The sequence below is a fragment of the Tamandua tetradactyla genome, chromosome 5 (assembly GCF_023851605.1).
Source record: "Tamandua tetradactyla isolate mTamTet1 chromosome 5, mTamTet1.pri, whole genome shotgun sequence".
Classification (NCBI taxonomy): Eukaryota; Metazoa; Chordata; class Mammalia; order Pilosa; family Myrmecophagidae; genus Tamandua; species Tamandua tetradactyla.
This window is the reverse complement of record NC_135331.1, coordinates 110338838-110353061: the sequence shown is the minus strand read 5'-3', so window position 1 is coordinate 110353061 and position 14224 is coordinate 110338838. Positions and strand designations below refer to the sequence as shown.

At 38.5% G+C, this 14224-nt stretch overlaps 1 protein-coding gene across 1 annotated transcript in view; it reads left to right on the top strand.

Moving 5' to 3' along the window:
• The window catches only part of PKHD1 (PKHD1 ciliary IPT domain containing fibrocystin/polyductin), a 499663-nt gene that overhangs the window by 134123 nt on the left and 351316 nt on the right, over nt 1-14224 (top strand). Inside the window, 1 exon segment of the mRNA XM_077162050.1 lies at nt 8806-8962. Coding sequence (XP_077018165.1) covers nt 8806-8962 — 157 coding nt within the window.

Sequence of the window (14224 nt, the reverse complement as noted above, 5' to 3'; positions counted from 1 at the left end):
TTATCACAGGTAGCATGCTTAATTTAGGAATTTTAAATGGTCTCTAGACATCACCTTCCCCCCCCCCCCTTAGGTATATATACAAATCTTTTTCTTTTTTATCTTTCAATGCAATTTTATCGAGATATATTCACACACCATATAAACCATGCAAAGAATACAATCAATGACTTGTAGTATCATCATTTGGCTGTACATTCATCACTACAATTCATTTTAGAACATTTTCATTATGCCATAACAAGAAATAAAAACAAGAAAGGAAGTCCAAAACATCCCATAACCCTTATCCACCCCTATTATTATTATTATTATTATTATCACTTGTTGTCCTTATTTTATTACTCAGCTACCCATACACTAGATAAAGTTAGTAGACATAGCCCTTTGAAAATCAAGCTTCTCCTGCCAGCATTACATTGATGTGTTTCATGTATTCGTGAACTCCATACATTCCACCTGGACTGTCCTGGTGTTCCCAGGAATGGACTCAGTCTGCATCATTTCTCTTTTCGGAGGTTTTATGAGGTTCAATTGGTTCTAGGCTTTTTGAGGGGTTCAGGTCTGGGGTGGACCCAGGGAGGATATCTGAAGTCTTGACAGAACATCCAGCCCTTCATTCAGCAGTTATCAGAACTGTAGTGTGTCTGATGCCAACAAGAAGACTAGAAGACTTGGCCTTGTCTGGTTCTAATCAATTGGGTGGTACAGCCTCAGCTCCAGAAATGTGCCTTTGTCCTCTGTGAGAGTCAGCTTCTGGCCCTCTGTGAACAGTGGGTATGATTCCTCCACAGAGGTAGGAAAAGGCAGAGGGGAGGGAACACCAAGGGAATCCCATTTGTGTATGTTAATCGGGAGACCTACCCACTTTCCTAAGTGTTCACTACTGAGTAACTTGATGCTCCTTTAGCCTGGGAGCTAAATATAATCAACTTTTGTTTGTTTCTGTTAAAAGATTTTTTTTGCCCTGGAGGAGAATCATTATTTCTATTGTATGAAGATGGTAGCCCAAACATTAGAAGTAATTAGAGCAGATGGCAGTGAAAACTTCTATTGTAAAATACGCTGGTCCTCATAGACTGGATTTTATTCTCTGAGCTTCCCCCCTTTCCCTTTGCCACCACATATTCATTTTGTTTCCCTTCAGGTGGAAAGGAGTGGAAAAAAGAAAAGGAGGAAAATGAAAAGGTTCCCCTGGTGTATGAGACTGAGGAGCTGTCAAAGGTTCATGGCAGGGAAAGTGTGCTCCGTGTATTCAATCACTGAAATTAAGTGTTTTCAAAGGTGGTGCAGTCGTGGGTCCGTTGCATGGGGAAATAACATGCTGTAGTCCATCACTTAAAATGTTAACCTTGTCTCTTACTAGTGACTGGGAACAGAAACACGTGCTCTGTGCTCGCTGGTTAAATGGCAGTCTGTCAGCTCTGTGAAAAAGTCTAGCGTGTATATGTCAATCTTCTGATTTAGCTTTGTACGGGTCTGTGTGAATGTGCCCCTATGTGTATCTGTGCATGGCATGCACACACACACACACACACACACACACACACACACACATACTGGCCGAACACCTCCGCATTCTTTATGTAGCTTTAGATAGCTGACTTACTGCTTTCTAGAAACTGAAGACAATTTACCAGTTTTCAGTACTTAAACATATATCCTTTACTAAGAAGTTTTGCCTACATGTCCTCGAACTCTTAAGTAGCTGTTCCATTTTGAGTATGTTCCAATACTGTTAGAGTATATTTTGTACCGCATTGAGCATATTATAAGTATGTGAGCAATATCAGTTACTACAACTGTACTGATGATAGGAATTAGGACATCCAGGGGTAAGCAAAGTTTTTCTATAAAGATGAATATAGTAAATATCTAAGGCTTAAGAGCCCGTTCAGACTCTGCCACAACCTGAAAGCAGACATCAAAGAATAAGTAAATCACCATTATGGCTGTGTTCCAATAAAACTATATTTACAAAAAGAGGGGGCTGGACAGGTTTGGCCTGCAGAGGTAGCTTGCTCATTCTTATTGTAGGCTACTGAATATTTTATTTGGCTCTTTTCTCTGAGATATTTGGAGGTCTTGGTATCCACCTATATCTTTTATGTGGGAAAAATTAGTGTCCCACTGTATCGGCAGAAACACAATAGAGCTGTGTAGCATTCTTTCCTTTTTTTCTCCCCCCACCCCCAGTTTCAACCACTGTCTGTCCTCCTTGCTGTGACTGAAATACTCCAAGACCTTCCCTAGAGACCCTTCTATGCTCCAATACATCATCAAAGGGGCAGTCCCTGATCACTCAACATAAAATAACTCCTTTCACCCTGGACTTCCCATCTCCTTCACCCTGCTTTGTTCCTCATAGTAAACTATTTGTTTTATATATTCGTCTGTTTATTGTCTGATTTTCTTTCCTAAAATATAAGCACCATCAGAGCAAGGACTTGTTGCTTATAGCTGTGTTCCCCATGTCTCACCAAGTGCCTGGTGTACAATGGACACTCAAAACCGATCTGTTAAATGCAGGGACTCAACTACTCCGTAATTCTAGAAAGACATCTAAAAAGAGTCCATGGTTGTGAAGAGAGAGAATACATATTAAAGGCAATAAATAAATGTTAACTCATATTACTACTTTTTAAAACTAAACCACAGGAATACCTATGGTTTTCAGTTGTGAAAATTTGTAATACTATAAATAAAATGCCTAGCACTGTTCCTGGGACATTAGAGGCATTAAATAATCCATAACTATCATTATCACTATTTTTTCTTGGATTAAAATTCAGAGGAAACATTGTTAGAGGAGAATTGAAGATTCAAATGGAAAAGGGGATAAAGACCTGTAAATCTGTTCTATTTTCATATTGTCATAGTCCTCTGAAACTCGAGAGTGCTAAAATGACTTGTGTGTATGAGATGTATATATGAGGCACATATATATATGACGTATCAGTAATCTTTGAGAAATCTAGGAATATAGTAAGTGTGTAGAACTGAGAGACACGCCAATGAATTGCCTGGCTTTCTAAGGAGGGCAAAGAGTAAACTTGAACTAGATACAAGTCCCTGTTAAAATGCATTTGTGACATTTTCTTGAGTAGCCAATGTACTGGGCAACATGGAAGAACTTTCTTATGTTCTCTCGTAATTGTAAATGGTTTATAAACTCTGAGAAAAGAAAGTGATCACTTAAAACTAGCATGAGATCAGTAAGAACAAATTATGCCAAACTAATTTAATTTCCTTTTTGTTCCCTAAAGGGTTATTAGATTACAGGTCAGGGGCTCTATTCTTAATTCTGGATTTGTAAATGGTTGGATTTTTTTTACAACAACCATCTTTTGTTTCCTAATTAACTGACATAATCTCAGCCTATATTAATTTATGTGCAGTGTCCAAATTAAAAAAAAGATGATTATTGCACCCATGTTCACCTGTTATCAATCTCCATCAAACTCAGGCATCTAATCCTTTGAACTACCATAGTTCCTTGTTGATGCCTTTAATTATTGAATTAATCACCCTTTATCTCATGATTTGTCTTTTCCTCAGTTATAATATAAGCACTTTGAGAACAAGGATGAGGCCATATTTGTCTAGAAGAGATGCCTTTACATTAGCTGATAGAGAAAAGGTTTGGGATTTTAACTGGCTAACACGTTAATATCACCCAACATTATGATACAATTATTAAAATAGCCAGAGGAATTTGCCAAGAGAGCAAATATTATTTGATAAATGATGCTAAGACAACCAGTTAACTATTTGGGAAACAAGTAAAAGCAAAGAGGAAAACAAGGAAAAATGGAAAACTTTCTGCCAACATAAATACTAAATGAATTGAGGAGTAATATGAAACTATAAAACCATACAAATCATAAAGAAAATTTAAGTGATATTTATATTAGAATGAAGGAGGGATGTCCTATGCATAAAACAATGGAGGACATCATGAGATAAAAGTTAAATAAATTTGGTTTCATGAAAATTAAAAGTACGTGTATATAAAGGGACACTGGAGAAATAAATTGGGAAAATTCACAATCACATTATTTTATGATAGCTTCATATCACATTATTTTGGCTACTAAAAATAATATGGTACACGGCAGGCAACAGTGGCTCAATGACAGAGTTCTTGCTTGCCATGATGGAGACCTGGGTTTGACTCCTGGAGCCTGCCCATGTCAAAAAATAATAATAATAATAATAATAACATAGTGGAAAAAATATGGCAGAGTGATTACAAGCCCAAACAACAGCTGAATATATTCATTCATTCAGAAGTTTGGGGGGGGGGTTCTTACTACCTGCCAGGCATTGTTGTAGTACTGGGGATATATCAGAAAATCATGAAGCTCTCATGAAGCTTAAATTTTAGTGGGGTTTGAACAACTATAAAAGATATACAGCCCATCAGGTGGTAATTAATACTTTGGAGAAAATAAAGCAGGGTAAAGGGTATGGAGGATGGTCGTTATAGGGACCTGCCTTTTCCTATTTCCAGGACTCACATGCTGAGAAAGAAGCAACTCTGGTGAACTGTCAAAAGTTTCTCTGCGCCTTTGTCATCCATAAGGCACAGTGACTAGAGAGATCCCCAAACCCACCTTTCGCTTCACATCCTGCCACCAAGCTCACCGTATATGCTCACAAGCAGGTCTTTGCTTTTCCTGGTGTTCCAACTTGCTGATCAATGAATTCTTTCAAAATAAGTCTAGTGGTGTTGCAAGTACATTTAAGGTGACATGTAAGATTTGCAGACGCTGCACATTCCCTGAAGTTCAGAGAAGTGCTGACATGCTGCAAGAAGAAAACAAATTGCATAAGCTTCCTAGCTGAGGCAGGGAAGTTTTTACTTGTTTCTATTTGGTTGATTTGGGGTTATATGTACTGAGGTAAAGGGTCTGTTCCAGATAATTCTTATATCTCTAATCCATGGTTCCCACTCCCCTTCCCCACTGCCCATGCCAAAGAGGACATGATTTTCTTCATCTGCAGAATGGGAGTGAGTGATTTGCTTATCTCAAAGAAGAAACTAAAGCTAAAGGCTGAGACCCTTGGGATCTATGGTAAAAAGAGCTTATAAAACTTGGAAGTGAAACCTACATTGATTAATAAACTGTGTTGGTGATTCAAAGCATAAAGTTCACCTGAAAATCATGTTGCTATTAATATAGGTGGTCTCAAATATAGTGACAGGAAAACTTTTATCAATGCCATTAACATCCTTTTTAATTAGATCAAAGTTATAGGGCTAGATGGATAAAGATAACAGAAGGTAAGCCATTCCCACCATTTCAAGATGCTTTGCCCTGGGAATTCTACATTAGGAAATGATACAACCAGCAGTGTCAGCTGTGAAGATGTGAAAGAGCCAAAAATTCTTCTGGTTGCAAGCTTGTAAAAAGGGATTTATTGGCAACTTGCAATCATGGAGGTAAGTTGCTCTTTCACTTCCCCAGGTTAGCTAGTTGACAATGCATTAATTTTTTAGGCCCTCCGTACTTAATTTTTGTTTATGTTAGACTATGAATCATCAGTAAAAAGTTTCTGCATATCAGGATACCCTTTTTAACGCCAAGGAGAAGTTTAGGCACAGAGAAACTTAGATCATTTGAAGTCGAATGCTTAATTATTACAGTGATTTGTGTTTTACCACTTAGAATAGAGAATCTTAAAGTGAAAAAATGATCAGTGAAAGGTTTCATAAGGAGAATGAATCTGAATCTCAGGTGCTAATTTAGATGTACTCATCATATAGAACTTGGAAACACAAAAAGGAATGTGAAAGCAAGTGGACCAAACCCAGTAGATCCTGAGACCTAAGGGATGTAGCAGTTCAAAGTATTTTATACCTTATCTTCTATTTGCCCACCTGATGTCTCAGGAAGAGACATATAGGTAGTATCTGTATACGCATACATGGGATTAGCAGGCAGAAGATTCACTTTCTAAATAGATTCAATCATTATTAATTCAGAACTTATTGTATGTCAGACACTTTAAGGGTGTGACTAAAACAAAGTCCCTGCTTCATTGAACTTATACTTCAGTGAGTTCAATAGACAATAAGCAAACAGATAAGGAATTATATGATCTAAAACCAGGTGGTGATAAGGACTGTGAAGAAAAATGAAGCTGTGTTATGGGAGAGGAAATGATTAGAGGTGCTATTTTAGATAAGGGGACAGGAAAGGAGGTGGCATTTCAGCAGAGACCTGTATATGGGAAAAGCATCACAGGGGTTCACACAGTTTGTGGAAAGACCTGAAGTGAGACTGCGCTTTGCCTGAGTCCAGTCTGTTTCCATGACGGTGGTCTTTGACATGTCATTTAAATGCTAAGCCTTTGCTTCTTCAACTGGGAGGAGGAGATGAGAATATTTGGCCATCCTACCCCCTGGGTTGGGCCTGAGCGTAACAATTTTTGAAAGTTGAGAAGCTAGGTAAAATGTTGTAATATATGGAAAAACATAGATGCTTCAGAGAAGAGAAAAAGTCCTTAAAGTTCCTGTAGAATTAAATAATAGGTATTAATAATAATTATAAGATTTGTAAAATGTTCTCTCATTATTTACTGAAAGGCGCTATAGAATGGTCTTCCTTTCAACCCCTTAAATACATAATCAGTGTCTACTTGTTCCAGAACTTTTCACTGTGAGGGTCATGAGCCCTGTTGTTCTTTGTAGGTCTGTGGCTGGGCTCTGGACCTGACCATCAGATTAATGTCTCAGAAAGAGAAGGTGCTGCTGAATTCTTCAAATTTCCTATACTGATTCACACACCACTCCACCCATCTTACCAGTTTTCCTTGAGACCCTGAGCTTTAGGTGTTGGTTTGGAGGAAACTTCCTGGTTCCTTTTTTGGTTGTCTCTTGCCCACCAGTAGCACTATTGCATGGGTTGGTCCAGACACATTGATGCGTAGGTGTCATTTGAATGGAATATTAATATTATATTTCTTCAGGCCCCACCTCCTGAGCTTTTGATTTCTTAAGTTTGTGATGGTGCTGAGGAATCTTCACTTTAAACAGTGCTAAGTTGAGAAACATTGTCTCACATGTCATCTTTAAAATAAAGGGACAGGATTTTTCTTGAGTCCTTTCCAGTTCTGACTTGCTAGTGTTCTTTTACCCTTCTCTGTATTTGACTTTATCTTCTTCATCCTTTTCTGCCTTTCCACCCTCTTATGATTTGATTCTACTCCAGCTTCCTCCTTTTCATCTCCTTTTCTTTTTTATTCTTAAGAGTTACTTAAGAGATAAGGATGTCTATCGCATAGTGATATAAGAAGCACTTTTTTTTGTTTTTGTAATTTTACTTCTTTATATCCAGCATCCGTGTAAAATCAGCTAGAGTTAAAATTCTCCTTGTTGAGTTTGTGGACCGTGACGATGGGAACCTGGTTTGCATGGCTCGTGGTGCTTGCATATGACCCATTCTCCTCTCTGAGTTGCTGAGACTGGTAGTCACTATGAGTGGCCTTTCCATCACTTTCCTTTTCCTTTGTAGATATAGAAAATGAAAGTGATATTCCTTATCCCAAACCCTTGTTTGTGATTGGGTTGAACATAGAACTGGGACTATTGACCTGGGTTGGTGCGCTCCCCTGGAAAGCCTACCGGTTCTTCTGGAAGTACAGTTTTCCATTTTCTCTCTCAGAAATACTCCAGGACACCAGTCTCTATATAGGTGTCGTTATTGCTATTACAGGAATGCTTCTTAATGATCTTCTTCCATCTACCTCTAACACCCTATGAGGGGACCTTCGAGGTAGTTATTTTATAGGAACTGAGGCTTCACATTTGATTGAAATCAAGGTAGAAAGAAGAACTGTATAGAAGAGGCATCCATATGTTGTAAGCATAATCTTAAGGGAATCGCCTCTCCATTCTCATTTCTTTATATTTGTGATTATGGTACTATAACTGCACAAGGCAGTTAAACATATTCCTGGTCTCTTGCATGCACTGAATTCTGTTCTCTGTGATTTTACATCCGCATTTTGAAAAACATATGACTTCAGTGTGATCATAAATTCAAAGGAAAGTCAAAAGTTCCGAGAGGGAAACTGAAGCCCAGGCGGGGAAGTGGGTGCTGGCTACCCTGGGCTACTCTTCCAGTCTTGCTCCCTGTCCTTCACTGGAAGGTACCAGGCTATTTGTTGTCATCTGAAGTCAGGCAGCATTTCTCCTAGGCAGGGGTTTTGTTCAGCTTTGCTGTACCGAGCACAGAGAGAAAGGGAGCAATAATACAAAAAAAGGTAGAGGGAGGATGTATCTGAGTGCTTGGAAAGAGGAATGTTCCTATAAAACAGGAACACTGGTAGTAGAGCCAGTGAAAAATGATACCAATTACATAAAGCAAAATGCCACCCATCAGGCAGAACATTTTAATTCCCCCTATTCCGGGCTATTTATGACTTTTTGTCCAAGACTCAATACATGTCTGTAAAAATAAAAAATAGAATCGACTCTATCTGCTGGGTAGAAGAGGGCCCTGATGGAAAAAAAAAAAGGTAAGAAAATATTCTTAGCATGTTAGAGAGTTCCAGGGGCCAGTCACAGTTCTATGCTTTAAATATAACTTTTTCCCTTCTGTATTTTTCCATTTGGGTCTGTTGTATGAGGAAGAGAGAGGTGACTGGTTTTATTGAGACATTTGAAAGTACATTCAAATTAATTTTTTTCCTGTAAGAAGTTTCTGTTTTGATTGATTACCCATGCGATCCTGCTTTAAAAAATAAAAACTAAAGCAAAACAACAACAACAAAACAGAACAACTCTCTGTTTTCCAGGGCAATATTTCCTTTCAGTTCTGCAGGAGATGGTCGAGGCCTCACAGCTGGTTGCCTGAAAGAGTGCCACAAGATGGCGACAATGTCACGGTGGAGAGCGGCCAATTGCTACTGCTTGACACCAATACCAGCATTCTCAACTTCCTGCACATTAAAGGTTTGTGGAGTTTGAAGATTGGTGGCATTACTTTACGTAATTCTGTCCCTCTTAAGGGGCTGGCTGGGGAAAACTTTTCGGATGAGTTCTAGAACTTGGTTGACAATTAATTCACAGACCAAATTAGGACCTTACTATGAAAAGGAAGGAGACGTGGTCAGAAAGTTCAAAGTGAGAGCACTCTCTTTTGACTCCTATAAGCCCAGAGCTAGGTTATTTTAATTTTTCAAAACAAGAAGGTTAACAGTGTTCTCAAAGAATATGCTTCTTTATTTAAGCACTTTGTAGTCGTGCTTCTCCAGGGCAGCCCCCACAATATAGCAAAATGCCCTGAAACTGGTTAATGCTGCTGCCTTTGAAATTCTCTGCCAAGAAAGCAATGTCTTCCTGCTTTTACCCTGTTGTGGTTTTGGCTTCTTGGTCCCATGGAAAGTCATATAAATAGGGTTTCTTATTGTGTAATCGGCCACATAGCTCTAGGGTCTAGGAAGTTGAAAGAGACTGAGAATTCAAATTTCCATTCTTCCACCACATCACCAGGTGACTCCGTCAGTCATTTCACCTCTTTGTGCATTTGTTTCCTTATCTGTTAAATGAGAATGAAAATCATTTTCTACTTCAGTCGCTGATAATAAGGAATGGTTATCAAAGTGGATTTGCTCATTGACGAATGAAAAGTGCTTAGGAAATGTGATTAGTTATGGTTATTTACAAAGCTGCACTAAAACGCTATTCCTTACCCTAAATATATTTAATACATGCAAAAGTATTTGTTCTTATTACAGTAAGAGCATGACTACATGAGGGGAAAAGAAAATAGAAGTTTTGAAGAGCATAAAATGATGCAGTTTTGATACCCATCTCTTATGGACTACATCAGATTTTTTCTGATCAGGCATTTTATTTTTCTACATTCTAGAAACTGCTTTTGTACTCTAAATAGCGAGGAGAAGTTTTCAGTCAAATCAGTTAATTAGTGCCCATTAGTGGATAAAAGGTTGGTCATTTTGGGCTCTTCCCTTGTCTTTGGTGTGTGTGTGCGTGTGCATGTGTTTAGACTATGACTATGGTTAGTGTGCCTTATTGACAGGTATTGACTCTCTAAGGAGAGCATTGTCAAAGGAAAATTAGACTTAAAGCTTCCATTTAGAGAAAAGATACCCTTTACAGGACTTAAATCAGGAAGCTACCAATAGGAGTCAAGTTCTGCTGGAGGATAGGGTGTGATTCAGTGGTTCTAAGCTGTGTACGCATATAACCATTTGGGAGAATTTTCCCGGCTAAAAGTTACCCAGCTGAGTCTTGGGTTGTACTATTAGCTCCAGGTAAATGGCCAGTCAAGGAGTGGTGTTGACGGGGTCAGACCTGAAGATGGAAGGGAGAGATAACAGGGAGAGCAAAGGGCAGGAGAGTGGCAGGGACGTATGTGTAATATACGTTTGACTACTTTCATAGAATTCAAGATCTGACCCACCCAAATGCTTTAATCCAACCTGTTACCTACCAATAGTGTTTTTTTTTAATATTCCAGTTTTAAAAAAATATTTAACTCGCATGGTATTGAGAATGAAGGCGTGGTTTTGGAAGGGCAACTCTTCATCCTGTGGAGGGGGAGAGTGAATTATCTGAAAGGTTCCCTCCTTCTCTCGGGAAGGGAATCAGTAGGAAATTTTCTTTCTTTTTTTGTATGTTATATGGCAGGGGTCACATTTCATTTATTGTCATGTGAGAACCCTGTTATTGCAGCACCATTTGTTGAATTTTTGTTTGTTTGTTTGCATGTTTGTTGTTTTTTTTTGGGGGGGGGTGAAGTGCTTGGGCTGGGAATCGAATCTGTGTTTTCCTGCATGGCAAGCAGGAATTCTACCACTGAAACACCCTTGTACTCTCTAGTAGGTAGGAATTTGATAATAAGTGGTAGACACCAGTTTTTATACAAATAGACTACCAGAGTTATTGCCAGGGAGCAAGGTTACCTAGAGTGAAACTCAGATTTTTATCAGAGGTATGGGTCATAATTTCTAGAAAGAATGAGAGCAGGGAAAGGACACAGATCAAATTTGGTTCAACAGATGATTTGTCAGTGCTTATTAAGTGGCCTAGAAATTCCATGTATGAAGTGTAAGAAAAAATGAGGTATAATTCTTTAATGGCAGTAATGTATGCAATATTACTAAAGGAAAATAATTAGAAAACAAATACAGGGCAGTAAAATTTCTTGTTTTAAAGTATGTGATACAGACAATAAGGCCAAGTGTACACATGAGTAAGGGTGCTGAGGATGTGAGATTCGAGTTGGATAGTGGAAACGAGGCAAAGAGCATATCATTCATGTCTGAGAAGAGTTTTAATCACACAGATGTCAATATACACACTAAATCAAAGTTTGAGGAGCTTCCACATTCCAGTCAATGGAGCTGCCTGTGTCCAGCAGCTCAGGTCAAAAATCTCAGAGATATCCAGGACTTCATTCTTTTTCTCATACCCCATGAGCAAACCATCAGCGAATACTGCTGGCTGGATCTTTGCGCCGGTTTGAAAGGATGTATGTACCCTAGAAAAGCCATGTTTTATTCCTAATCCCATTTTGTAAAGGCAGTCTTTCCTCCTAATCCTTATTCAGTACTGTATGTTTGAAAGTAATTAGGTCATCTCCCTGGAAATGTGATTTAGGGAGTCACATCTTGATGTGATCATGATGTGATCTTGAGTGATCCAGAGTGGTTGTTAAACTGGATTAGGTAGAGGCATGTCTCCACCCATTTGGGTGGTCTTGATTAGTTTACTGGAATCCTATAAAAGAGTAAACATTTTGGAGGAAGCAAGAGATTCAGAGAGCAGAGCAGAACAATTTAGCCACAAGAAGCAGAATCCACCAGCCAGCAACCTTTGGAGATGAAGAAAGGAAATGCCTCCCAGGGAGCTTCATGAAACAGGAAGCTAGCAGATGATGCCATGTTCACCATGTGTCCTTCCATTTGAGAGAGAAACCCTGAACTTCATCAGCCTTCTTGAACCGAGGTATCTTTCCCTGGATGCCTTAGATTGGATATTTCTATAGACTTGTTTTAATTGGGGCATTTTCTTGGCCTTAGAACTGTAAACTAGCAATTTATTAAATTCCCCTTTTTAAAAGCCATTCCGTTTCTGGCATATTGCATTCTGGCAACTAACAAGCTAGAACAATCTTCAGCATGTGTCTCTTATCTCAACACCTCCATTAATACCAACCTAGTCTTAACCACCTTAATTTTTGGCTTACACCATTTCAAATGGGCTCTTAATTGACTCCCCTACTATCTTCCTAAAAAACAGAACCTCAATTTCATTTGGAGGCAGCAGTGTACTCACTAAAATGCAATATTTTCTGACCTTCTTTGTAGCTTGGCATGGCCTTGAAGCTAAGACGTAAGGGGAAGCATGGTGGGGAACGTCTGGAAAATTTCTTAACGTAGAGTTGACCTGTAGGAGTCATCTCCTTATCTGTCTTTCCTTCTTCCTCTTTGTGGCTCGCAGGAATGCAAATGTGGTATTTGTATTTTCAGTTGCCATCTTGGACTGTGGGATGACTCCTAAGGAACAGGGAAGCAGAAAAAAATAAAACAAACCTAGGACCGTGATGACTTTGGAGTTCCCATACCAGCACGGGATATCTACCTCTGCAGTTATTTTTTGTGACTACACAGTGACTATTTTTGACTATAAAACAAGCCTCCAGGTGTTTATGACCCTTTTATGTTGTGTTATACTAAAATAACTCCTCAACAGTTTATTGTCCACATCCTGTATAAATATGTTTCAATGTTCTCCTCCCCACCATGGCTTCTCATCCCATGGAATGAAAACCAAAATCCTCCCCATGATTGAATTTCCAATCCCTTTGCCTGACTCCATCTTCTGCCTCCCTCTTCCTCATTCACTCAGCTCTAGCTCTTCCATGAATATAGAGGTACACACGTGCCTGCCTCAGGGCCTTTGCACATGATGTCTTTTTATTAGAATATTCATCTTCCAGATAGCCACATGACTGACTCACTCATTTCATTTAGCTCTCTAAGAAAATGTCACCTTACCAGAGAGGCCATGCTGGCCATCTTTTCTAAGATTGCAATCACTCCCCACTCTAACCCTTTATTCTTCTCTGTTTTCCTTCGTGGCATTTTCACCACTTACCACATTATACATTTACTTGTTTATTTGCTTATGGTCTGTCTCCTCTACTAGGATAAGCTCCAAAAGGCAAAGAACTTCACCAATTTATTTACTACCGTCTCTTCAGGGTCTAAGACAGTGCCCTGACAAATAATGAAAATTCAAAAAATTTGTCTTGATTATTGACTGAATGGACAGTGATATGATTCAGAGTTCATGTCCTGGATGAAACTTAAGAAGCATATAGTTCAAGCCCTTATTCTCTCAAGTATCATCTTTCTCACTCCTCCACTGCCCTCAGTTCTCACAGACACGTACACACACACTCACATATGTACATTTATATGTATATACACATCAGTATATGTATGTACACACAAATATATATATATATATTCATATAAATATATATAAATACACATACATATTTATTATTATGAGTTTTAGGAATATAAAATCCATTGGGAAGTTACTTTCCTGTTTCTAAAAGGCATTTTAAAAATGTCTGCACTGGTGAAGACTACCTCTCAAATATTTGGTTGATAGAACATAGCCCTAAACCTCTAATGTCTTCTCTTGTAATGTAAAAGCAACTGAAGGATAATAAAGAGCGATTCAAGTATAGGATTAAGTCATCATCATCATCATCGTCAATAGCAATTCACTGTCTGAGCGCCTGTGTCACAGTTTATCTTTTCCATATCCACTCACGGGATCAGACAAAAAGCTGAGTGGAATTGTCTCCATTTCTCTCATTTCATTTAGGCTCAGATAAGCATGAAAAGTTTCAAAGCAAGGGATACTTTTTGCAGAACATTTTAATCAACAAAATATAAGATATTATTGTGGATGTAACTCCTTGCCATTTTCACAGTAGCACAAATAATACGGTCTACATGAAGTATGTATACACTTCAAAAATGATTAAGCCTAACTATAAATGAAACTAGATAACCTAAGAACTACATTTGAAACCACTTTATGAAGATATTGCATCCTCTATAACATTTTTCCATTCATGGAAATCAGCATCCCAATATATATCAGGCTCTTATAGCAGGTAAACTAGCACTTCTACATTAGGGCCCTCTAGATTCTTAGGCTTGCTGT